General features: G+C 39.0%; 1 protein-coding gene across 2 annotated transcripts in view; it reads right to left on the minus strand.

The window, feature by feature from the left end:
* Positions 1-27,671, minus strand: part of zranb3 (zinc finger, RAN-binding domain containing 3) — a 43,546-nt gene continuing 15,875 nt past the window's right edge. Inside the window, exons 6-21 of one of the 2 annotated variants that reach the window (XM_056759703.1) lie at positions 27,122-27,207; positions 26,561-26,663; positions 22,832-22,948; positions 19,557-19,676; positions 16,716-16,835; positions 15,082-15,261; positions 14,465-14,629; positions 13,880-14,282; positions 10,058-10,288; positions 8,571-8,677; positions 6,681-6,782; positions 6,325-6,467; positions 5,265-5,402; positions 2,829-3,168; positions 914-1,045; positions 1-653 (exon numbers count right to left, since the gene is read on the minus strand). In XM_056759703.1, the coding sequence (XP_056615681.1) occupies positions 555-653; positions 914-1,045; positions 2,829-3,168; positions 5,265-5,402; positions 6,325-6,467; positions 6,681-6,782; positions 8,571-8,677; positions 10,058-10,288; positions 13,880-14,282; positions 14,465-14,629; positions 15,082-15,261; positions 16,716-16,835; positions 19,557-19,676; positions 22,832-22,948; positions 26,561-26,663; positions 27,122-27,207 (2,586 nt within the window). In that variant the 3' untranslated portion in view covers positions 1-554. Of the gene's footprint in view, positions 654-913; positions 1,046-2,828; positions 3,169-5,264; positions 5,403-6,324; positions 6,468-6,680; positions 6,783-8,570; positions 8,678-10,057; positions 10,289-13,879; positions 14,283-14,464; positions 14,630-15,081; positions 15,262-16,715; positions 16,836-19,556; positions 19,677-22,831; positions 22,949-26,491; positions 26,664-27,121; positions 27,208-27,671 lie in introns of both variants that reach the window. The other variant, XM_056759702.1, reaches the window with a different exon arrangement.

Here is a 27,671-nt window from a genome sequence, read left to right on the forward strand (position 1 = left end):
CACTATTGAATGCTTTTATTTTTCAAAATTCAGCACGTCTTCCAAAATTGCATGAAAACAGACTCAAATAGCTCAGTTAGGTCTACTTAATGTGAATACAACGAACAAACAAGTGTAAACAGCAGTACAAGAACATCCACCTGCATCTCGTGTCGATCTCTAACAGATTCAATCTATGAAATATTCGTATTCCAGTCTTAGTTTTGCAAATGTGAAGCTTTAGATCCAAACCTGAGTCGCCTATAATCACCACAAGCGTGCAAACTACTAAGCCACGGCTCAGTTTTTAAGCTCTATTCTTGTGTAACAGTTATCTTGTATAACTTGAATATTCGGTTGTATATTACTTGTGCACGATTAAAATACAAGCATTTCCATATACTCTTGATAAATTGAAATAAAAACATCTGCCTGAATGTCACGAGACTGTCATTAACAGAAGATGTTTGTACCTATAGCACGTAACAAACACGCAGGTCATTTCCAAGGCAACAGTTGCATTTCCAATCTACATTTTCTTGCTTTTCATATGAGGCATATAATACCAGATGGTCTTATTTCTTTACGAAGAATCGTGTGATGTCAGACGCCAGTTTGGTAGCGGCGTTGTCTCGTTTCATTCGACCTCTCTCTTTGGCCTGTTGGGCCGTCCTCTGCAAAACAAACAGTTTACGAACTCACTAAATATTAAAAATGTCTTGCGTATTTACATTTCATAAATCAACCTGTGGCTTAATAACATTCTTTTATACTGTCAATTGTGCTTTATACTCATTTTTTATTCAACTATCTAAGGACATTTTGAACCCATCTAGTTGGCCCAAGCACTTTGGCTAACTCAGACAAGCAGAATTTTGACAATAGCACTAAGTTCTGCGTCAGGCCTATACTGAGTGCGGATGAGATAAGTTACCATGCGATGACAGACGGTGCAGAGCGTTTGAAGGTTCTCCATTGTACACTGGCCTCCTCCTTTGTAAACTGGGTTAATATGATCGACCTGCCAAAATTGGCCTTCCGCCGGATTCTGAATCATTTCATTGAGCTGAAATACACAGAGATTATATATAAAACAAATCAAAATAAAATAAATTTTAACCAATACAAATACTGTAAACAAATATTACTATTAAAACCAATGACAGTGTATATTAGGGGTGTAAAGATATCTATCAAAATATTGCAATACAAAAATGTAATATAGGTTTTGCAGAACTATGCCAATTGTTTTTATTTAGTGATTTTACTGGTCTACGAAATTGTTAGCTTTTCTCCTTTCTTAATATTGTTTAAATCCATTATTTTCTATTTACATACACAAAGTATAATTAAACCTGTTCTATAAAAAGCTTTATGTACAACAAAAATGTTAATAGAAATTAAAATGTATTCAAAAAAAGTAAATCATTCGTTAAAATACATTGATACTATCGGAACCGTGAACCCAGTATGGTACTAGCTACCCAAGTACGTACTAAAACAATTAAAAATGGAGCACACCACCCTTGTAAAGCAGAACCACACAAAGCAGATTAAGTGTTTATTGTTGTGTGTAAAGCTTGCTATATTTCTTTGTTTTCCTTTTTTTATTGAATAGCTACTTTTCCGATCTTTACATAGCCAGTGCTTCTTAGCCCGTCGGGAACTGTGGAATATGCAATTCCCAATTCCGCCCGGCAGGTTCTGACAGACCACCGTGGTGAGGGACTCCAGGTGTTTCAGGGGGATTAAAAGCTTCAGTGGAAATAAGCAGGAACTGGAAATGGAAGAGGCGTTCGGAATGCGAGGAAACCGCCGCCAAAGCGTTGGCATTTCAGTCGGTGGCTGTTTTTAGACTCGCCGTCTCCTGGGAAACGGCAGTGTGAGGAATCAATGGTCTCCCTCCCTCTCAACAGAGTTGAGCCAATAATTATCCTAAACCTCTTAGGAGCCCCGAGGGTCGCATTGGACGATAACCTCCGAGTAATACAGCGGCAAGTTTCGGAAGTCGATAGGTCGACGCAACTAAAAAACCCACAGGTGCGTGCACTTTCAAACAGGCGTGCTAATATCGATACATGAAAACACAAAATAAAATCCGTCGTGTGTATGACAGTGGGCTTGTTTGCGTGTTGGGGGCACTTAAAGCGTGTTATCGATCACAGCGCAGATGCTCGGGGCTCTAACAGAAAAGCCAAACAAAAATCAAACCCGCACCTCGTAGCTATGCACTGTGGGAAAAATCAATGCCAATCTGACAGACCGGGCGTTCTGTTAACGCTGGATTCTCAGGAGAGGACTGCCAGTGTTTGAGGTTGTTTGTTGGTGTTGGACACTACTAGAGCAGTTTTTTGAGTGTGTGTTAGATGGTGAACGGCGCTGATAACTCTATAGAGGAAGTCAGAGAGCAGACGCCCAAGGCCGCCAGTGGTTATTGCTTCTGCAAACTAAAGAGGCCGTCTTTATTTATCTTTTACTGTAAGCAATATTTTTTCAATAAAACGCCGGTGTCGACCTGCTTTCGAATGTTAGAGATAATTTCGACTAATGCACATTTGAAACGACTAATGCGCTGTAGGGAAAAACTCTGGCCGACCACTCAAGACTGAAATAAGTCCTAGTCACACCGCTTATGCAAATTCGACAAAGAGAACTTCTTTAAATGAAGGTATTAAGGGCAATAAGCAGGATTTAGTTTTGGGGTGAATTTCAGGACAAAGATAGGTCTCGGTTGAAGACAAAATTACACAAATGGTTACGTTTAAACGTCTGAAGTGATCACAATTGTCTTCGAGCTCAACAAATATAAGAAAAAGCAGTTTGCACTGTTTGTGCGCTCACGGACTCGCCTGTTTCAAAGGAAGTTGTGCCAACCAGGTATTATCCAACATCTCCTTGCGGTGTGTGCGCGGGGCGTCTCGGACCTGCAGGTACAGCTGGTGGGCGTTTAGTCCGCAGTCCTGACACACACCCTGTTCCGTCTCCAGAACGCGGGCGCGCATGTAGCCCTGATTGGAGCGCAGCTGGAAGTCCTCCATGCAGGCAGGGCTGCAGAAGCCTCCCGCCCAGCCGCAGTGATTTCCGCTGGGCTTCTGGCAGGACAAACACAGTGGCGTCCCTGCTGAGTCCAGGGCCTGCAGGTAGCCGGATTCAGAGTCCGCCTGGATACACTCGGAGCTCTGGACTTCTCTGCAGACATGCATGCAAGCAAACGTTAAGAATTTCATTTTCACATTTCTGAAAAGAGGTGCAAGTGGTGTGAATAGAGTGGTAAATTCCAGTACAAAACAAACCATTATTCTGTGATTATGATTTTGCAAAGTTTAGTAAAACTAAGACTATTAAAAGAGTTCTGTTAATTGAAATCAAATCAAATATTGTCCTAAATATAACTGACAAACGTAATTAAATGAACATAAAAATGTTGAAATAAGTTGAGGCACTAATGAATAACCATTAATAAATACTAATATTACTAATAAACTACAACTAAGTGAAATAAAAACAATTTTAACTTATATGGCAACATAAAAAATAAAAATAATAATAAACAAGAATATAAAATAAATCTATATTTATATGAAAAAATAATAAAAAATATATGTTATTATAACTCTGGCCACCTCCGCTCTGCACGTAAAAACAACTTTGGTATGCCGCTTTTTTGTCAATCAGACTAAGTGGGCGGGACCAGCTTGTAAATTTACTGTACATTACATTTCTTCATTAAGCAGACGCCTTCTTCCAAAATTAGATCAAATAAAATAAGTTTTTACAAGTAGGACTAGTTCTGAAGCTAGAAAAAGATACATAGCAGATTTTTTTTATTTGGTTTTTATTTTTTATTAATATATAGAAATAGAGTAGAATAGATTTCCTTGGCATAGATTTATTATAATTTTATACCAGATTTTACACAATGAAATGTGTAATCTGGCTTTGGGTCATTGTATCTGACAAACAGGAGAAAACATCCGAGCATCTTTCTACATCGCTAGTCGATTGTACGTCCACCAATCATACATATGTAATCAAGTGTATGTGTGTTTTCTCGTACTAACTTGATTAAACTTCATCAGAAAAGGTACATCATGTACACCACAAAACCAACCCTTACGTTTCTCACAGTATTTCTCGACAGATTTCAAAAATCTCCTCCTGTACTCGATCAATTCTCACTCCAACTCTCTCACTTCCTCTCTCCTCCATTTCTCTCCGTCTCCTAAAAATATCCAGCCCCAGACAGTGTCAGTACGTCGCAATTTTTTCCTCCTGCGGTTTCCATGGCGACGCTGCGGCACTCGCATATGTGTGTGTGCAGATTAAGCCCTTATCCTCTGCACTAAGCATTCTTGGGCACACACTACAATTCATCCACACACGCACGCATTTCCCGGGGTTTACAAGGTTAACCGTTAGCTACTACACGTAATTACATGCGGAAATGCACTTTCAAAATAAATTGTCACTCGCCATGCAATATTTTCTCCAGGACCGATGCAAATTCAAAATAGATATATATGTGTCAGCGTCAGTCCCCGCCCTGACTGCGGGGAAAAGTAATTTGATGATCCAAAGCCAAGTGAAAATATATATATATTCGTTTTCATTTTTGGATTGGATTGGATACACCTGGGGTAGCAGCCGTCGCGGTTTGGAGTTTGCCGAGATGAAGAGAAGTCACACTGAGGGATTGAGTGAGAGACAGAGAGATCTCATTGTAGACGTACGAAGTCTTTCTCTTTTTTACATACAAACAAAGTGTGAGAGGTAACAGCTGTGGCACATGATCAAAAACCTGTACCGTATCTGACGGGCGTGTGTGTGTTGATGACTTCATCAGATGAGAGTTATTCCGTCTCTATTACGCCAGAGTGGCGATATTGAGATATTATTCAGATTGTGGTTTGTTTGTTTGTGTGTGTGTGGCCCCTTCATCAAAACCTCATGGAAACGAATCTCTCCACCGTGTGATATTTGCCATAAAATGTTGAGATAACGCTTGATGCAAGCTGGTCCGTTCGAGGATTTATTTCGTTGTTTGAAGGATTTAACATTTGAAACACCCACCGAGTCCTCCATGCTCTTTAGAAATGTGGGCGTGGAACAATTAAAACCCTTTTTTTGCTCGCCCACATGGTCGCTGAGATGTTCTGAGTGTTTTTTTTAGTCCACGTTTCCAAGTGCCCACCCACACACGACTTGATTGCATTTTACAGGAATTAGCTTGTGGCGTAATAGATCCGTTCGTTTTCACATGTGTTTTTATGTATCTGTACTCGAACCTGTCGGTTTGGTCAGCTGGTTTGGATGTTGAGCTTCGTTTAGGGATGAAACTGTCCTTGGTGATGATGCGGATAGCTCCGCCCTCTTTCTGGGCCACGGCGATGGAGGTCTGAGCTACGTCGTGTTTAGAAAGATACCTGAAAGCGAACAGACATTCAAAAGTGTTAGAGAGTAAACTGCGATTGAGAACATTATGGTATAATTATAGCAGTATAGTGTCTTCTATGGTACGACGTGGCAGAGCTGATGTTTGTGTAACAGAACAGTAAACTTACACCAAATAATGTACAGGAACGTCCTCAAATAAAACATAATTAAAAATCTACTTTGAGTACAACATGTATGCTAAAAAACGTCAAGTAAAAATCAGCTACAACACCTCATAACAGAAAGAATTAATAATAAAAGAAATTAAACAAATAAATTAAAAACCATTTAAATACCCAAAACTGATGACAAAAAAAAATGTTTTACTAAACAAATGAACATACTAAAATAGCTGCCAAGAAACAAATTAATTTATAAAAATATTTAAAATAAATTACTAAAAACGTTAAAACACTAAAATTGCTGACAATAAAAATAATTAATAATATAATAACTTATAAATAAATGAACAATTACGAAAACTAAAAATTATACAAAAACAGCTGACAAGAAAAAGATTATGAATAAAAATATTTAAAAATGAATGATTACTAAAACCTTAAATACTAAAACTACTGATAGGAAACAAAAATAATAAAAAATGAAAAAGAAATGACTAAAAAAAGAAAATAGCTAAAAATTACCAAAACAATTAATAAAACTAAAATGTATACGAAAACAGCTGAGAATAATGAAATAAAATAATTAAAAAATGACTATAAATAAATTCTTGGTAAAAATACAAAACAATGCTAAAAAAAAGCATTCAAATCTAATAAGAATTACAACAAAAAGTTTAAATGATGCGAGAGTAAAAATGGGTTGTGATCATGTGATTGACACTCATATCAAAGCCAGTCAGATGTAGACCCCTCCCACCTCTTCAGCTGTGATTGTGTGTTGTGTTCTTGCCTGGAGGTGCTGCTGTGTCGTCGCTGTGAGTGTGTGAGCTCCTCCAGGAGCAGAATGGGACTGTGAAAGACTCTTCCGCTCTTCCTCACCATCCTCTGCCTCATCGCAGTGAGAGAGCTCCACTCGCGCACAAAACGCACAATCTGCCAACACACACATCTTAGACTTAGACTTCTATTGTTTTAATAATGATCAAACAGTATTTTCTAAACAAAGCTGTTTTTGATTTTTAAATAAACATCATTTAGTGTTTTAAATAGTCATTTTTCCTCAACGTAGGGGATTTCAGGTTTATTATAGACAAACAAGAATGCACAAAATATCGTATGAAACTTTACTGTTTTACACGCACACACCTGTCTTCTGTTCTCCGTGCGGTTGAATTCTGGTTGCAGTTCTTCCCAATTTTGTAGTCTAATATCCAAAGGAATAAAATTACAGTAAAGCGGGAGGCCATCCTGCAAAGACAAAAACATTTTTTTATACATAGTGGGACTTTTCATAGAGATGAACTTCATTTAGTTTCTACAATAATCATTCTGAATTGTGGTAACTGCAAGGCCTTTCACTCTACATTGTAGATATTCAAGACTTTTATTCTGTAAATGAGAGCTTAAGATGACGCCAACTGACCAATCAACTAGTGATATTACAGTATGTCATATTACGCAAAACTAGGATACAAAAGTTTCACGAAGGTAAACTACAAAGACAAACCAAATGAACATTACTTTATTTGATTTGGTTAAATCAAATATGAATGACCGATTTAAACATGAATATGTATAAATTATAAATATTTTGTATGTAAAAGTATTATTATTAATAGAAACGACACAAAACAATTATCAAAAAATACAAATGATAATAAGAGTCAGTATAGTAAGAATCTAAACTAAACCTGCCGGTGTCACTGAGCCGGAAAGACAAAAATCACTGAACACCTAAAAGTCTCTTGGGTCTCGCAAGGTCATGACGACAGCAATCCACGCTCGACCCCGCAAAGACGCTCGATACAGTTCATTAAAAGACTGCAACACACCAGGTAGAGCTCGACCAGCGTCCCCTAACGCCGTCCACGGGGAGCGACTCGGGCCTTCAGAAAATATTACATTTCCAGCCCACGGCAGGTCTGCGCTCCATATCTTCCCCTGTCTCTCTCAAACTCTGTCATTCATCACGGCTTGGCTGAAATAGCCTCAGGAAGAGCTCTTATTAAAAAACTAACCCGGATAATATTTCTCAATCAAAGTCTATTAAGGGCCCTCTGCCTATATCTGCTTCCACTTAATTCAGTTGCACGGAAGCGCGAGAATTCTGTCTTTATACAAACGAGGGATGCTTGATTTTGACTCTTTATTCACCCGGCAGATTAAAACTGTGTGTTTGGGCTACGGATTGAGACGAAGTCCGTTTCATACCAGGTGGTTTGTTTGATGTAAAAGCTGTTTTTCGTTTACTTTTACACGTTTACTTTTTGTAGCTTTATTTTCTTTTTTTGCGTTTGGATTTAAAATGTGTATATTAACAAATGCAATTTTTCGGAAAGGGCTTTGTTTTGACGGCGAATATTCTGATGACAACTGCACGACCTCAAACCACCGCAGAGATGTTTCATGTCCACATTTTTGCAATTTAAGGCTAAATTTAAAATAAATAAACATAAACAGGTTTCTAAAGCATTGAAACTTTATTTTTACTTTTGACATATTTTTTACTTTGAACTTTATTTTAACAGCCCCTTTAAATTGAACCAACAAAAGCTAACAAACATCAACTAGTTGGCTGTTGGATTAATAATGAACATGTTTGTTAGCGTTTGTCGGTTCCGTGTTAATTAGCTATTAAAATAAAGTTAAAAATAAGTTAAATATAATAATGAAGTTTCAGTGATTTAGAAACCCATGTTGCATAAGTATGTTTTCGTTTTATTTTATTTTACTTTACTTTAGTTTTTATTTGAGTTTAGTTTTATTTCGTTTTACACAGGCCTTCACCAACTACTCATTCAAACAACCCAAAGCTAGTTGATTTAAAAAAAAATTACACTTTTGTAGGAATCCATTCTGAATCCAAATTGTTTTCTAATGCAATAATGCGATGCAATCCCACAATGCAAGGCAAACCAATCAAACTCGCATTCAGAACGCATTGTAAAAACGCCCAGAGAGTGTATGTAAATTCACTGTACCATGCGGCTGTATGAAACAAACAGTCAGTGATTTGGGTTTTATTGCATGTCGCACCTTGTCATAGATGTAGATCCTGTCCGTGTTTCTGCTGGCGCAGAACTTCAGACTCTCGTACACCGGAACGGAGTCGTCGGACTGCTCATAACTTTGATCGTCATTAGCTATGGGAGACAGAAGTAATAGAGATGAAATGGCAAGGAATTAGAACAAGGGGAAAGGATACGATCATTACAGAGTGTACCGGCGGATGATAAAGGTCAGGTAGTACAGAGCACAAAATCCCTCTAACGACGCTAACGAAGGCTGAAATTCAGGTTCGATGTGACCTGAAACGATCCCGCTGTTCTCCAAATTTTGCATCCAGAATTTGCTCCCCACAGCTGCTGTGTATTAATTTGGGTCAGGTTTTCTGTACAGAAACCCCATGAGGCTTAGTTACCAGAACCCAAGTGCTGTCTGAAATAGCAGAGCCGTCGCTGGGCTGACCAATCACACTATATTATTAGAGAGCCATTATGTGTACACCGGCGAGAGGCCAGAGGTGTGTGTGAGTAGTGTCGTAAAGTTAAGACAAACCCAGCGTGTCTTGAAAATTGCACTTTTTATAAGATTTAACTGCAGCCCGCTATTATCCATATTTCACCAGTATGCGCTATTAGCCGCAATGACGTTATTGTGAAATCGTTCCTACGTGCTTATTTTTGTCACGTAAGGTTAATCTTCTTAAAAGAACAGTTTATTATATACTTGGCTTCATGTCGTGCGATTTTTCTTTTCTTTTTTTGTTACAATGGGGAACCGCGTCACCTTAATACAACGATCATATATGGTCGTTCACAGAACCTTTAAACAACATAAATCTGGCGCGATTCATAACTAATTGCAACATGACAAGTTTGATTTATCAGGAGACGTTAAAAAAAAGTACTACGAATTACAATTTCAGTGAATTACGTTAAATTTGATTTTAAATTACATTTCGCTGTTGTTGAAAAAACTATGACAGACACGTTTATTTAACCCTTGTGTGGTATTCGGGTGTTTTCAATTATTTTTTGATCCGATTTATTCAAGATCATACGTTTTATTTTAAATATCTTTATTTTACAATGAATTTTTGACACAAATTCGAACACTTACCTTTTCAAAAATTGTATTTAGTGAGGCAAATGTCATATATGAACCATGTATGACGTATGCTAACCATATACGTCTATGTTATTGTAATTAGGATCAATCAAACGTGTTTAAAATATATATATATTTTTTTTACATTATTTTTTATGGCTTGTGACATACATTTGAACTTTACATACATATGACATACACGTGAACTTTTGCCGAGTAACAAAAACATGATCACCATTCAAGTGTTAAAGCAAAGCTTGTTCTCCTAACTAAAAAAAATAAGTTATATAGATTTGGAGCAACATGACGGTGCGACTTGTAAGATTTTTAATTTTAGGTGTACTGTCCCTTTAAGACCCTTGAAGTAATAAAGAGGACACAAACAAGTGTGTGAGTAGGTGCTGTGTTCAGACCTGGATCACCACTGGTGTGTGTTCCCGGGTTGGGCTTGTCAACCCCCTCTTGCGTTTCTTGAGACGTATGGGTGCTCATTTCTATCCCATCCTGATTGGTCGGCTGGCTCGGCCGTGCATGTGGAGTTTGTGGGGTGCTGGGGGCAGCCGGCCCACGTTCGCTGTCTGCGTCAGAGTTGCAGGTTCTGTCCATCAACGAGGAGGCCGATAATGAGGAAGGCGAACCGGGAGCTAAAGGAGAGAGAGGAATGAGTCTCGTAAATGACACAGCGGTCACATGTGTGTTGACGTTTCGATTGATTGATTCATAAGACACTGAAGGTATTTTCGTTAATTGGGACCTTCGTTAGGGGTTCGCATATAGACAGGGTGATACCCCTAATTCCCCCATCCGTCCTATACAAAGGTATCAACACGAGCGACGCTGTTAAAGCCGAGCATGCTGGGAAAAGAACAGATGCTGTCTGTTTTGCGTTTGACTGATTTCCTTCCCTCAAACCAACAGATTCACATCCCTGCCATATGGCGCCACGGGACACGACAAAAAAAAGCACAATGCATGTTTACAAGCCACCCTCGTACCCTTCCGTCTTCTACAGCATCCTCCTCACGCCGTTCAAATGCATTATCTGTCTCGTATCTGTAGTCTCGCTGTCTCCCTGCGGGGAGGCGATTGTCAGAACGTGACGGGGGACTTCGACCATAATGGCGAAGTTTGACTGCGTCAGGCGAAATTGGAGGGCCGAGATTTGTTAGGATGTGCGAGGACGAGTTTGATAATTGCGGCGTTCTCGCTTCCAGCTGACGGGGGCCACTAATGAATTTCCACACCTCTCGTTCGCTTGCGTTTCACCTCTCCTCGGTTTCACACCACCCCTTCTTGCTTTGCGTTACCCTTTCTTCCTCGCGTTCTCAAACCCTCTCTTTCTCTGAAAGGTCTCGTATGGATCTTCTGAAATGTCAGCTGAATTTGTGAGAAGGCGAATGAAAGCGCCACTGCTGTGCTGTCTCTTAACGAGCGGCCTCGCCGAAAGAAAGCCAGACAGCGGCTAAAAACATCTCCCGCTGCGCATCTGAACCCTCATCACTGTCTAAAGTGGCCCGCCGCGCCACCTTCGTGGCTGCAGATCTGCCACAGTCCGGCGTGGACGGCTCAAAAGCCGATTTCAATCGGGGGAAATAAAGTGAAGAAAGGAGTGAACACTGTAAATAGCTAATAGCTCTGCGGAAGATCTAAACTGAGGCATTACGAGAGTTTTCGGAAAAATGCAAATAAAATGTACAGTGGACATAAAAGCTACAATGTGTAACTTGTGTCTGACAGTTTGAAACATAAAATCGCAGGTTACGATACGTATTAATTTATACGCATTGAAAATGCGTACATTGCTTTTGAAAGATTATAAATCATAATTATAAGATAACATTGTGAATCGTGTGTAAGGCAAGGAAAAGGTAGACACTTATTTTTTATGTACTTGCTCAATAACAGATTTTTGTTTATTTTGAACCTCCCAAAAAGTTACTGCAGCTATTTGTTTTATAGTTTTTTTTATTGTTTTGTATATGTTTAGGTAACACATTCACGGCCACGGATGTGTGAAAGTCGAGGGTCACCGGATTAAACACCCAGCTCTTGTAAACGTTCGGCTGTAATTTTAAAAGAACCAAAAAGCAATAAATGTTTATCGAAATACAAACGGATACAATTTTATAACCATAAAAAGGAAAAATACACACATTGGAGAAACATTAAAATAATAGATAAAACATAATTTAGAGACCTGTGTACGTGAAGATATTGTGGTAGAAGCCTAGAGTTACAATCTCCAAAAAAAAGAAAAGTTGTATTATGGAAGAAATTCAAAAGATGAAATTATACGGGGAGAATTCGAACACCCGCATTTGGATCAACGTCCTTCCCCAGCGTCTGATTTTGTGTCTAAAAGATACCTGATGTTTCTCAGCAAACCGATCGGCAGTGAAATCTGGGAATGTGGCGTACCGTGGCAGACGTTTCTAAATCACAGCCTTTCAATATGATCAGTGCGTGCATGTGTCTTTAGGAGCTGACAAGATGTAACAGGTAAATCGGGCACGTACACATGAAGCAAATTGTGGAACTGCAGTGTATGATGTTGGTGTCGTGCCTGATCTGTGCGGCTGTGTTTTTTAACAGCAACGTCGTATCGTAAGTAAGAGAGAGCAGAAAGAGGATATTACTCGCGACTGAGTTAACAAACAGCGAGGTAAATGTGAAAATATGTGCGAGAAAGAGATAGGTGTTAGATCGTGTTTTTTTAACATGTAGGAAACTTTAAGGCCGTGACTAATTTAGCAAGAAATCACCCAGACGACATTGTTTTAACGTTATGAGTTGTGACAGTGATTGCAACCTTTCACGAGTTTTTAGGTTTCATAGAGAATTTAAAGGGCCAGCGTACCCAAAAATGAAAATTCAGCCACTGCTTACCCTCAAGTCTTTCTAAACCAGTTTGATATGCAGAACACACAAAATATTTAGAAAAATGTTACAACGGAAATTTACGGTAAAGGATTTGGAATGGGCGTTCACAATATCCAAATTTTACCACACGGTTATTGTGAGGAAATATCACAATAACACATTTATTGAAATATCTTTTGAATTAAAAACATATAAATAAAATGCTATCACTCAAATTCGTCTTAATTTAGTTTTATTTATTAATTATTTTTTGTCAATTTAATCAATATCAATAGTCACATCTATTAATATCACGGTTATTGCCAATACTGGAACGATACAAGGGCAAGTATATAATGGCAGAATGTTCATTTTTGGATAATCTAATGCTTTATAGAAAAAATGGTTGGGTTTCAACACATCAGAGGAGGGAAATAAACACGCGGATAAGACAACAACAGCTGGCCTGGTGTGCGCTTATATCGTCGTGTTTGATTTTACATCACCAGCCTGTTGTCGGGACGGATTGACGCTCTGATCGATGGCATTGGATTTGATGGCGAAAACAAAAGCTCGCGAAGATTTCACAAAGTTTTCCAGCGGTGATGCTGAATGAAAGCGGCATTCTTGATTTGACAGGTGACAAAATCCATTCCGCCTGACTGTGGCCGTGATAATGACTCATTTTCAATGCGATCTATTTCTGTCGTTCGGCGTGCACGCCTTCTTGTTTCTTCACGCCGTTCCTGCCCGTCTTTCGTTCTCCTTTCTTGTGGAACTTCTGGAAGGAGATGACACGGGGGAAGGAGGTTTTGACGTGATTTTGCAAAGGATCAAATGTTCTTTTATAAAACCCATCAAACACGGAGGGGTCCAAAAGCCTGAGACCGCATTTGAAAATCTGGGATATGAAATCTCAGTTTTAACATGCCAATAAAAGAAAGTTTTACGGGTTTGAAAAATGTAAACAAAGAAACGCTAGTGTGATCCATGAAATGGTTCAATATTTAAGATTTCTAAGTTGTGGAACAAATAAAGGAAACGTGTTGATTCAAAAGGATCACTTTTTTGCTTTCATTGCGCACACAAGCTCTCAAAAGACAGAGAGAAACTGCACATTTATCTTAGTTTTTTAACCTTTTAACATTTATAAGTTGATAATATATTTTTAACATTTGTTTGTCTAAGCAATTTTACGAGAAATATCTGAAACTATATTAAAAAAGTGTGAACCTAAGGATGTCATTAAATCTCCTGAGCTATGAATTGGAGTTAGATTTGTACAAACATTTCTCAAGTGAAAAAAACAAAGCAGACAAACAAAAGACGTTACGTAAACATATCATGTAATGGGCAAATGTGCTTTCTGACATCACCTTGCTGTAAGTTTCGCGGGGTCTCGCACATCTCGCAGCGTAGCAACAGTCCACTGTTGGAGAAGGTGCAAGCCACACACTTCCACTTCTGATTGTGTCGCGCCGCCTGCAGTCCCGCGGAGAGCCTGCGGGGGGCGAACAAAGGCGACAGGGGGCTTTTCTTACCCTTGTGCCGCGACAAGGGGCTCACCTGCTTATAACGCTTCACCTGGGGGGAAAAGTCCTCCCCATCGTTTGAAATGGAATTCTTGATCTCCGGGGTCAGTTTAGGCTCCGCCCCTTCCATTAACAAAGCAGGGGGAGGGCTGTCGGAAGACTGTTGCACGGTTCTTTTGCGTTTCTTTTCTTGATTGCCAGAGGGGGAAAAAAACGTGCGGATGTCGTGCTGTTTGTCCCTTTCGAACTGTGGAGGAGAAACAAGCGCCAGAAAACGTTGAGAAGTGTTGAAACTTGCTTTAATCTACAGGTAAATTTGATAGCAGGTTGGTTTAAATATCAGATGCAAAAGTGATGCAACTCAATTGCTTCCTAGTTGTCTGTAGGCCCAGTCTTCTTATTCCTATAATTTGTGAAACTTCTACTTACGTGAGAAAAGAAAACGGGGTCCTTGTCATCTTCAGCATCTCCCGTCGTAGCCTCGCTCGGCGTCCACGCCCGTGCAAAGTTCAGAAAGTCCCATTTCTCCCCGTCTCCCTCCTCGGCTTTCAAATACTCCTTCTTGCCGTTCAGAGCGCTTGCTGTTACGGTTTCCTGTCCGATATCATTTGAAAAAATCTTGACATGTGAAAGCAATATGGCATAAGTTGCGAACAGCTGAGTCCTTATTTTAAATCGCAGAACTTGAATATTGTGCTGCCGCTCCCTGTTATTTCAGAACGGGTGAAATGAGGTCTCGCACAACTTCGCTAATGCAATATATATAGATTATTTTACAAAAAAAACCTTATGATGTGTCCACCAATTCAAAAACGGAGGCCTGTAAAACTGCTTATAAATTCACAGTGAAAGAGTTTAAATTCATCGTGCCAGACGGATCGGAAATAGCTGACGCTGTTTGCATGTCAATCCATTTCATTTTGTGAACGCTGAAACCCTTTTCTATTGAGAAAAAAATGTTGGACTACATTAGCCTTGCACATGTTTACACTCCTTTAAAGGTAAAACGGGATTTCTGATTTGAGGTGAGGAGACGACAGATGTACCTTTCTGTTCAGCATTGCCCACATGACGGTGTCAAAAGTTCCTTTAGCGATCAGGTAGTGGATGTGTACGGTGGCCGTTTGTCCAATACGGTGCGCGCGGTCCTCCGCCTGTTTGATGTGTCCAGGGTTCCAGTAGAGCTCAGCGAAGACCACATGAGAGGCGGCTGTGAGTGTCAGACCCTAAAGAATAGCAGAAAACTTCTTCAGCGCTTTTATTTTTCTGTTCATATATGTATAACTAGATTCTTTAACTAGGTGTATGTGTATGAAAATCATTTAATGTTTCTGTGGTTTGGCAATGTAAAAGTTTTACTCTTTTATTCTTAATGTAAGACATTTTTACAACCATTCATTTCAAAACTTATTGACATTTTAACACAATTTTGAACTTTTCATTACCGTAACCATTTAAAACAGTCAATCCCATTTCATTTTTGCTAAAAAAGTAAAGCCATGATGCCTTAGCAAGTTTTTATTTACCATACACATTAAGACATAAATAGAGTACATTTGAATGGAAAATTTTACATTTTTTAAATGCAGAAAACTACACCGTCTTGGTTATGAGAATGAAAAAAAAGTGAATATTAAGCAATTAACTGGAAAATTGAGGATGAGAATATGAGTCATGGACACGTTTCCGCCATGTCTTCATTTTTATAATACATTAATATTCTGTCAATTTTTTGTCATTCGAGAACATCAAATTGTTTTTTCCAGAATATTTGAATTTTACTCTGTTTAAATTACAACATATAATGCACTTTGGGACGCGTAACGACAATGAGAATTTCAGCAGAAAAAGCAATAAAATGCATAAATAATTTATTCCCATATCATAATGATGCTTTGACCAATGTAGAGAACAGGTTTATGTTTATGTTGATCATTCTTTAGTGTTAACAAATTGTGTTAAAAGTATAGTTAATCTAAAAATGAAAATTATCTCATCATTTAGATGAGATTGTTCCAAACCTGTACAAATTTCAGTGTTCTGCTAGACACAAAGGAAGATATTAGAAAGAATGTCAGTAACCAAACGGATCACATCCCCCATTGACTGCAATGGGATTTCTTTTTCGAACTATGGGAGTAAATGGGGGATGAGATCTGTATGGTTGCTGACATTCTTCCAAATACCTTCCTTTGTGTTCGACGGACAAAGAAATTAATACAGGTTTGGAACACTCTGATGGTGAGTAAATGATGACAGAATAAAAAAAAAATTTAAAACCTTGACTGTCATGATGTTTCAGGGGTTTCGTTAGAATGACCCAAATCGTAATATACATGAATTTAATGGTCATTTGAGAACTTCCAATTATTTTTTCCAAATGTTTAAATTACAAGATATAATCCACTCATCAAATCGGTATGCATTATGGCTTTGAGAATTTCAGCCGAAAAAGCAATAAAATACATAATTCATTCCTATGTTAAAATTATGCTTTGTCCAAGGTATAGAACACGATTATCTTTATTATGATCATTTTTTGTGTTGCCGAATCGGAATTATGTTTTATAATAAAAATCTGCCGTGTTTCAGTGGTTTCGTGAGTGACCCAAATCATAATTTAATGATTTGTTGTGTTGGGTATAATGAAATGTGGTTTGATGTTTATGAGGTTGAGCACCTGACCGGCCGCCTGTATGCTCAATATGGCCACACGTGTGCTTGGTTCATTCTGAAAGCGATGGACAAGTTGGATCCTCTCAGCCGATGGAACGCTGCCATCGATACGGATATAACCAGCCTGTAGGGCACATGGGAAAGAGAGAAGACAAAGTCACATAGTGACCCAGCCAGACAACACAAAATAAAACAAAAAAGGTTGAGGTCAGCCAAAAATAAAAGTTCAGTCATTTATACACCTTCATGACATTCCAAACCTGTATATGACTTCTGTGAAAAACGAAAGAAGATATTTTGAGAAATGTCCGTTTTGTGTCCTCACCATGGAAGTCAATGTGGTTCGACGTGGTTTGGTTACAACGTTCTTCAAAATATCTTCTTTTGTATCAGGCAGGTTGTTCATTTTGCATACGCGCTGGTAAAATCATACAACAACATGACACATCCAATGTCTGCTTCACAGTTTTAGCATGTGTGTGCCGCGATATCTGGAAGCGTGTACATAGCGAGCATCATCATCTCCCCGCCATCGTCTGACAGCTTCAACACACAGGTGAACCGGCGTGCAACACCTCTCTTTCCATCGCCTCCCCTCAGAACTTCAAAACTTTTCTCACCCGTTTTAATTTTAGCTTCCCCCTTAACTCTTTTCCATCTCTCGCTGGGGGGTGCGAGGAGCGTGACAGGTGCGAGAACGGCAGTGTTTGCTCGCGATCGCACCTGCCGGCGCGAGGCCCCAGCCCCCCTCCTTGGCGAGATTCGTAAGCAGCAATTAACGACAGGATGGAGAAAAAGCAGGAGAACATTTTCACAGTCTCCAGGATCAAACGTCTGGCCAGAGAGCAATGAAAAAGAAAGCGAGAGAAGAACCGAGAGGGGAATGAGGGAGCAGATAGAGAGGAAATTGACAAAACAAGCCCTCATTAAAACAGTGAGACATCTGTGAAGGTAGCGTGTCGGCAACCAACCAGGCTCTTTAGGGTGCAAAGCGTTTTCAGCGTGGCGCTGTGCGAACGGAGACGAGAAGATAGATTGCAGGATTGTGGTGAGAGATGAATCAACAGCTCTGGATTTGTCAAGTGATGTGATACAAGTTTTGTAGTTATGTGACCCACAAGTCTCGGGAAAAACTCAAAAGTTTATGACGGATTTGTCGGGTGTGGGTGAGATTAATGGATGCGAATGTATATTTTGGCTCAGAAGATATGCAAAAGTGTTCATTTCCTGAGAATGATCTTCGTCTTGCATAGCTTGAAAAGCAGCTTCGGACCAATTTGCGAATTCATCTTAAAGGGACAGTTCACACATAAATAAAAATTCGCTCAACCTTTCTTCACCCTTAAAACCTGTATTCGTCTCTTTCATCCGCAGAACACAAAAGAAGATATTTTGAGAAACTTCCAGTGGTTTTGTGTCCATACAATGGAAGTCAATGAGCGTCAGTGTTGTTTGGTTACCAACATTCTTCAAAATATCTTCTTTCGTTTTCTGTAGAAAAAAGAACGTCATACAGGTTCGCAATGACAGGAGTATGAATTAATGATCCGAGACTTTTCAACTGCCCCTTTAAGACGGCCAAACTACATTTGAGGCCCAGATAGCACCTGTACGTCGGGGGCTGGACATTTTTTGTCAAAATTGATTGCAGGAAAATTTAAGAAGAATCCAAATTCTCAAAACAAAAGCGGTTGTGAATATCATCTTAAAATGAAGCCTAACGGTTGTCTTAAATCTCCTATAAATCATGTATTTGGTTGTTTTACATGTGACGTGTATTGAACCCAGAATCATAATTTGGACGTTTACTTGCCATCAATTTTATATTGATATAATAATGATAAGGTATAGCACCCGTACTTCAGCTTTCATCATTAAAAAGGGAGTGCTTTTTACATTTATTCTGGGACAAAGCGACTTGAAACGGACAGGACTATTATTGCAGCGTAGTTATACACAAAAAGCATTTCTAATAGGCTAAATATAATTTTGTAACGCTTACTAATGCTAACATTTTAGCCATGCGATCGTAAATGCCTTTAAACACATCCCAAGCTAATATATACAGTTACCACACAAGCAGGTGAGTGTAAACATTGACAACGTAATAATTCTCACGAAAAAAAGTTAAGATGGGCTTCAGAAAATATTTGAGAACTTCAGAAATGTTTGAGAATCGCACCTAAGAACATTCTTACTCACTTCCTATAATTTAATCGAAATAATAAACATCTTACAGACATCTTCTAGGTATCTATATGGCATCTGACAGGAGATATCACAGAGACGTATTGCAGATGAGCAAACAAATAGAAAATACACGTCTTGCTGATGTAAATGCTGACATCACACAGACGTCTCAAAGATGTGTGTGAGCGATCATGTGTGTGATCAAGGAGGACTGTTTTATCTAAAAACGGACGATTTAAACTAATGGTTTGTATAAACACAAACACTTGATTGACAGCAAAACTGTGAGTCCAAAAAGGCCCCATTCTTCCATTGTAAGAAAGAACTGGTGGCCCGCTGCAGGAATCTGTTGAAGTAGAGAATGAACCCTACCCGGGGAATCAACCCCTCCCGCTCTCTCTCACTCTATCTTTAACACTGTCAAGCCCTTTTATGCTGTTTTTCCTCTCACACACACACACAACCACCTTATCTCTCATTCCACTCACACAAAAACCACAGACGTTCTCTCTGATTGGGTCAGCGCGTGTATGTGTGTTGGGACAGCGGTGTGACAGGCTTTGCTACCGGCTGATTTAATGAACAGTGTGGAGGTGCTGACATACTTTCACGAAAGTCTCGGCGATGGCCCCCTCTCTCTCTCAAACACACACACCTTGGCTTCGATGACAGCTTCGGTACACGCCTGCAGCATGCTGAGATGATGAGCGAAGACGAGAAACTTCACCTCCTCCGTCTCCAACATCATCTTTATGTAGTCTTTCACCGCCCCAGCCTGGAAAAAGGACGCATAAATTATGTCAGAGCGCTAATGGCCGTCCGTGAAGTACAGCATGAACTAATGGGGCAAAAATCACAAATCATGTCGGATAGGCCCGGCGTTAAATCTGACCGGATCAGCCACAATTGAAACCAATGCGGTCTAATACAATAGCGTTAAAAAGTTTGAAACACTGTTTCAATGTATGAAACTGCTTTGTAGACAAAAATACAATTGTACTTAATTTGACTAAACTACAATTTTACAAAAAATATATTTTTTAATGGATGACTTGGACCAGAGAAAAAAGAAAAAGCAGCTAATAAGATCCCACAATAGACATTTCTTCAATACTGTTTGACAAGAGACCTTAAAAGATGATAAAGAGTAGGATTTTGCAAATTCGAGGCAAAGTGTGTTTACGTTTTTATTCCTATAGTTACAATTGTTTTATTCCATTTTGATGACTTTATTATTATTATAGACCACTTTGGATGACGTCAACAACGCTGGTCCAGAACAACTTTCTGTTTAGTTTTTTAACACAACACAAATGTAAGATATACATACATAACCTTTAAGATTTAATTACATATGTGGGATTTAAATAATAATACAAATAAATGAAAACTTGAAACGGAAGTTACTTCTGACCAATGTTTACATCGTACGAAGTGGTCTATAATATAAATAAATAGAACTTAATATATACGAACATTGAATATCTCTCAACATAATTCCTATAGTTACAATAAGAAAGTTACAAAACATGCACATATATCGACTCTCTCTCTCTCTCTCTCTCTCTCTCTCTCTCTCTTTTTCTCTCTCTATATATATATATATATATATATATGTGTGTGTGTGTGTGTGTACACCTGTACGTATTCCATTGACATTTATTGCCCAAAATTTGTAATGTGTAATACATACATAATATATATATATATGGTATCAGCGTCAAAAACCAACCAACCAAACTTTATGTGGCCCAAACTTAACTTCCACAAAGAATCAATAACTGTTGAGTAGTTTTAATTTACTTTAACACAATTAACATACAGTAAAATATCAATTTAAATGAATTTAAAGTAAATATGGAGTAAATTGTTCTCAGCAAACACAGACCAGAAATAAACATTGGACCAGGCATGTGCGTCAGATAAATCAGACTATATGATTTATAAATTTATGATATATATACTGCGTATTATGCAGATATACTGCTTCATATCTAAAAAGATCCCACTTTATAAACTGTATTTGAAGAACAACCACCCAGAAAACCCCAAATGTTACGGGGCGTGACTCAGTTTATTCATATCGGAACCAGTCTTCCACTTCAGAGACACATCAGATCCCTCTGCATCTCTATTCTTTGAGATAATTTCATCGTCTAAAGCCGTTACGATTAGGAGAGTTGTTAAAACGAACCAGTGTATCAAGTCATTAGCCGGCAGACAGGCCTCTTTTCCCCGAGTTTCAAAGCTCCGCTCCGGTTTCTCATTATTGAAGAGTTTTGCCTTTTTAATATCGTCTAATTGGCGCCCAAAACTCTCGTCTGTGAAGGAGCACTAAAGCTTCTCAGTGTGTGTGTATGTGTGCGGTGGCTCCGGTTCACTCATTTTCACATGGCAAAAAGAAAAACATTTCAAAAAGTGACACCATCCCTGACACGGCACAATTTCTGCCCAGAGAGAAAGAGAGAGACGTACAGCGAGAAAGACACACACACACAAAGAGAGAGAGAATATCATCTCAGTGGCAAACAATAAATGAAAGAGCCAACAGGACAAGAGCAGCGGGTGCGAGAACACACGGGTCTGACAAATTAAAAACACACGCTCGCTCACAAAGGGAGGCTGGTCTGGGACACACACTGCTTTCACAGGGAGCCAGGTTTAATACACACCCGCCGTTAAACACACACACACAGACACGTACACACGCAGCGGAAGGCTTCATTCATGACACACGCTGTGCTTAGTAGGACGATAAAAAGTGTCTGTAGCTCAAATCGCACAAGAAAGCGGCCAAAACTGCTGGTGGATGAGAAATGTGTAAGTGTGTGAAGAGCAAACGGCGGCCTACAAGATAGTCCTGACAAAAAAGCCTGCCGGAATAAACATCATTAGTGTGTACTCAAATTTGTCATTGTATCGCGTAAAGCGGTACATAAATGACACCATCCTCTAGGAAGTGATGTCATCATGGTGGAAAAACAGCAGTACAAACGTCAGCAAATGGGGTTTTGTGACGTTTTGTGGTGTTAAATGGTTCCCCTTACACTATAATATAAAGTTGTGTTTAATAACGAAACTGAAATTAAATAATACAAATTCTAATTGATCAGTTTTTCCTGTCATGTAAAAATAGTTATATTTACAGTACATATTTATAATATTTATAAATAATAGCTATATTCTTATAAAATGTAATATAACATTATTATACATTTTTAATAATATGTATAGTTACACAAGGATTTTTTTACAGTGTGTATTTAATAGTCCAAAACTGGAAAATAGTGCATAAAAAATAAATAATGAAATGTAATTCCTTTTTTATTACTTTTAAATACTTTTGGTTATTTATACGGTCATATATTCACAACGAAATGGGTGTTCTGAACACCACATTGCAAACGCAGCTCGCATCGGTGAGGCATAATGGCAGGTCTCATCTGGGTATAGCTCATAAAAACAGCTTGTTAAGACTCTGTAACGCCGAGATCTACAAGAAAATGAAAGGAAAACATGTCGGACGATAAAAAAGGGTCAGTTTTAAGGTCGCAGCCGTGCCGGACCGCCCCCCCCGGCGCTCGTTCCCATGGCAACGCCACGGTGTTTGATGTTGAGAACAGAAGGGCCGGTTGCCATGGTGGTCGTTAGCGGAGACATCACGCTGTCCCTCATCGTTAGAGAAAAAACTCGCTGCAGATGGCATCCGCAAACATTCTGAATCCGGCGTTTCGCAAATCCGTTGTTAAATATTTCGCCCCTGTGTGGACCGAACTTCACAAGGAGGAGGTGGAGCTAACCCAAATCATTTGGTTTTATAGGAACGTACACGGCGTCCCATTTAATGGACGTATTAAAATTATGCATGTGATTCGAACTGGTGTGAAAAAGACACAATTTGACACATTTGTGCTCACATACACACAATACCTTGGCAATGGCCGTCTGCTTATACATGTGTGTGATGAGACTCATCACCTCCACAAACTGATTCTCACTCTGAGAACTCATCAGCTTCTCCCACTGCTCGAAACTAGCACTCGCTTCCTGTGAGAGAGAGAGAAAGAGAGAGATGATCCAGCACAATTAATGATATCATAAACTGTCCTACTTTCCACTGTTTGGCAAAAAGAAGCAGGGAAAACTGTAAATAAAAGAAAGATGGTTAGGAGGAGAGAAAGCGAGCACCGGAGAGAGAGGGGAACGGAGACATTATTCCCTGAAGTTGCAGAACGACTCCTCGGGTCATGTGACCCGCCCAATTATAGCGCTACAGTGACAGCAGAAGCGCAAGATGGAAACACACGGTGCCGGCGCTATAAATCACACACACGAACACACACACACACACAAGCAGCAAGTCCGCATATTGTTCTGCCTGCGCTCACACAAACGTTCCTGAGCAGCAGCCGGGCTTCTGGACATCAAAATGACAGGAAGTGGAGGAAAGACAGAAGGAAATGGACCGTTTGAAAAGATACACATGCAAATATTATTCTTTTAAACGCTCAATGAGAAAACGTTTTTTCATCATTTTTACTTTAGTTATATAAGATATTTAGATTTAGTTGGGTAGATATAACTAATGTGAGAAATTATATGAAAGAAACGAAGTATGGATAAATAAACGTACAAAAAATGTGGTACATTTTGTATGTAATATGCATGTTATTATGTTATATATGTAAATTGTATTGTAATGAAAGATTGTAAAGTAAATGTAAATTGTATAATAATGAAAGATTATCATATTTATATACTATTTTATTCATATGGTACTTTGAAATTTTGTGTAGTACAAGCGATGTGCTGTTGTCTACAAATGTGCAGGTTATTAATCTTTCGAAACTAAAAACAAGACATTTGTGTAAATTTAAGTAAAAGTCACCCTAGATATTGTTAGAAAAAATTAACTAAATAGCCTCAGCAATAAAGTGAAATAAGTTGTAAATTATTAACTGAAAATATACTTAAGCTAAAACATAAATAAAATATATTATAATAATATAGCAAAATAAAATAAACAAATTAATTATAAATATATATTTATATTAAAATGTATATTCAAAAAATATTTAGAAAGCATCAATCACCTGAATTATAAATATTATAACAAGAAACTACTCGCTTAAATATGTTTTCTGTAAATACTCTTCAAAATTACACTTCACAATATTGAAGTAAAACGCAATAATAATAATTGATTAAAAATAATGCAATTTGAGTTTGTAAAATCTATTTATATTGTATTAAAAACTGAAAATGATATACCCAACATGCACCTCTCACATATTTTTTTACAAAAAATGATGTCATCACAAACCATTTCGATATTGCACGTGTGCACATTGCAATATTTTTGGTTAGTTTCAATATATTGTGCAGTCCTATTTGCAACAATGCAAAATTCTGAAAAGCGATACAGAAAATATGTTTTTATTGAAATGACTATAAACGTTTCGAACATTTACTTTTATTTTGTGATTTTAGCATAATAAATGTTGTAGATAACAGTCTGGTGAGACATTAGTAAACACTAGGTGTGTTTGTAAAAATAGAGGTTTATATTCGGCAGCGAGGGTCAGCCTCGTTGGCAGGCTAGCAAAGAAATTCGATATCCGCCGGAGTGTCCGGGGTCTGTGTTTGCTCTGACCAACTGTTCGTTAAAACATGCTTCGTTAATTTTAAAAGCGATCTGGCAAGATTTGGGTTAAGGTTGAGAGCTGAACATCTGTCCTCAGGACCGCTGAGTGTAAACCCGTTATGGGCTGCGTGTCCGGGTGTGTGTGCGCCGTACGTTGACAGGAGATGATTTATGAAGTCCTACAGCAGGTGAGGTGCTCTTTGTGTGTCTGAAATCTGACACACACACAGAAAATTTGCTGTACAAGCAGTTCTGCCCACACACGCTCATTATTTTGAGAGACACTCGGGGAGAGAAATATAGACAAAAGAAACGCTGGAGACGGAAAGAGAGATGGCAATTATGGCTGGCCTATATGTTGAATATATACATTATGTATTCCCGGTAATTATACCGGCTATTTTAAAATATGCAAAATTGAGCATATTGCAGTGCTTTAATGTGGGAGTTGAGGAAGTGTGATTTGCGTAAAAACAAAATGCATCAAAATGTAAACTTTTTTCATATTTCTACATTGGTGGTAGTAGTATCTTATTGCATATGTTAAAATATAACATCAGTAGGAGTAAAGGGATTGAACTGGACAGAAGGAGTTTCAAACAACACCTCTCCAGTCCGCTGAAAGTCCAAGTGAAAATAAAATAAAGGGGAGACTTGACATTTTTTTAGGCCACGCGGCAATTTTAAAGCGAGTGGCGCTAACGCACCAGTTCAAAACAGAACGCGATGATTACTAGCGTGCGATCCCTGAATAATGTGCTTGCGGCTCATTGGGATGCCGGAGAGAAAAATAGATGTGGAAATAAAGGAGAGTGATCAGAGACAAGCGAGATGAAATGATAATTTGTGTTAATCGGATACTATTGCCTAGCAACAGGCACTGGGCGGGTGTACCGGGGTAAATCACTGTATTTAACTGCTTTTGTTCTCTTAGCTCAGAACAAGTGATTAGGAAAAGTATAAATGAGAGAGAGAGAGAGAGAGAGAGAGAGAGGCAGGGAGAACAATAGACAGACATATAGACAGACTGTCAGATGGATGTATGGTCAGAGAGACAGATGGATAGATAGAGAGATAGAAAGACAGACAGACAGGCAGATAGACAGATGGATAGACAGAGAGATAGAAAGACAGACAGATTGATAGGCAGGCGGGCAGATGGCAAACTCTCAGATGGACAAATAGACAGTGAGATAGAAAGACAGACATATAGAAAGATATACAGATAGTCGGATAGACAGACAGACAGATAGAAGGACAGACAGGGGGGCAGACAGATAGACAGATGGATAGACAGAGAGATAGAAAGACAGACAGATTGATAGACAGGCGGGAAGATGGCAAACTCTCAGATTGACAAATAGACACTGAGATAGAAAGACAGACATATAGAAAGATAGACAGATAGTCGGATAGACAGACAGACAAATAGAAGGACAGACAGGGGGGCAACGGATTGACTGTCAGATGCATGAATAGACAGACAGACAGACAAATAGACAGCGAGATAGAAAGACAGACAGATAGACGGATAGACAGAAGGACAGACAGGTGGGCAGACGGATAGACTGTCAGATGCATGAATAGACAGACGAACAAATAGACAGCTAGATAGAAAGACAGACAGATAGACAAATGGATAGACAGAGAGATAGAAAGACAGAAGGATGGATAGACAGGTGGGCAGATAGATAGACTGTCAGATTGATGAATAGACAGACAGAGAGACAGGTGGACAGACAGATGGATAGAAAGACAGACAGATGGATAGAGAGACAGGCAGATGGATGAATAGATAGACAGACAGATAGACAGGCGGGCAGATGGATAGAATGTCAGATGGATGAAAAGACAGGCAGACAAATAGACAGAGAGCTCAAAAGACAGATAGAGAGATAGACAGACACATAGACGGATAGAAAGACAGACCGAGACAGACATGGCACCTTGGAAGCATCTTTGGGCAGGTCAAAGGGAATTCGCTGGCGTATTTTGGGGGGCAGTTGCGTCAGCACCTGATTCTTCATTCTACGGATCATAATCTCGCTCAGACGCTGATGTAGCTCGTCCAGATGAGACGCGCCGCGACAGTCCCACTGTCTCCTTTTCCCGAAATACCTGCATGAGACAAACAAACATACGTGTGCTGTATATCAAAACTCAAGACATTCTCTTTCCTCCAAACACACTAACCAGTAATTCAACGCATATTTTTCTTCTGTTTAATGGATTTATTTATTTCGACGACAGTGATGTTCACATGCACCCTGGCAGCAGTTTTTGTGTGTCGCACATCATCATCAGATTCATCTTGAGCGCTGATATTATACTTGTAATAAGACCTTTCCTGTGCCGTTTAAGATTTCATTAAGAAGGTGAATTGCGCTTCGAGATTTTGCATCGGCAGATTAATTTGTGCTGGGAGGCTCGGTGTTGTTTGCTGTCGTTTCAAGTCTGTGGATTTGATAAGAGCAGAAAAACAAAAACTCCTTTCTGATGTTGGGAAGAGTCTTACCCACACGGGACTCAAATGTTATGACATGACTTTTATTTGCCATATGATGCGTTATTTTTACTTGTAATGTGCGTTGCAGTATTTTTTGCCATAGTCGCTCCAGGTTCCAAACCTCCGTGGATACAGCGCGTCGACTTGCATGAAAAGCTGTCAGAAAGAGAAAGAGACATCAAACAATGTACTGTACAACTAAACATCACAGCTATACAATAACCACACTCGCAACTTCCAAAAAGAAACAACAAATGAAAAACAGGAGCGCTTTAATAACGTGACCCGGGCCTCGTGCGCAATCAGGAAGGAATTTAATGAAAAGAGTCAGCAGGTTTGTGTGAATACACCGCTGATTAAAACAGGTATTAAGTTCATAAAATGCAAATGTGCTTTCTTGAAGAGAAAGTCTCCGAGTGCACATTACATTATTTGTAAAAGGTACACGGAGATTACCTTGACGAATGAAGAAGTCTTTCCAAAGTGCAGCAAGTTTCACACTCTAGAGAACAACGAGGACTCTATGATAAACACGAGGGGCTCGTCTCTGGACGCATTTGCGTGTGTTGTTGAGTTAATTTGCCGTTTAAAAGCAAAAATATTACCTCTTAAGGTATACC

Source organism: Triplophysa dalaica, chromosome 10 (genome assembly GCF_015846415.1).
Source record: "Triplophysa dalaica isolate WHDGS20190420 chromosome 10, ASM1584641v1, whole genome shotgun sequence".
NCBI lineage: Eukaryota > Metazoa > Chordata > Actinopteri > Cypriniformes > Nemacheilidae > Triplophysa > Triplophysa dalaica.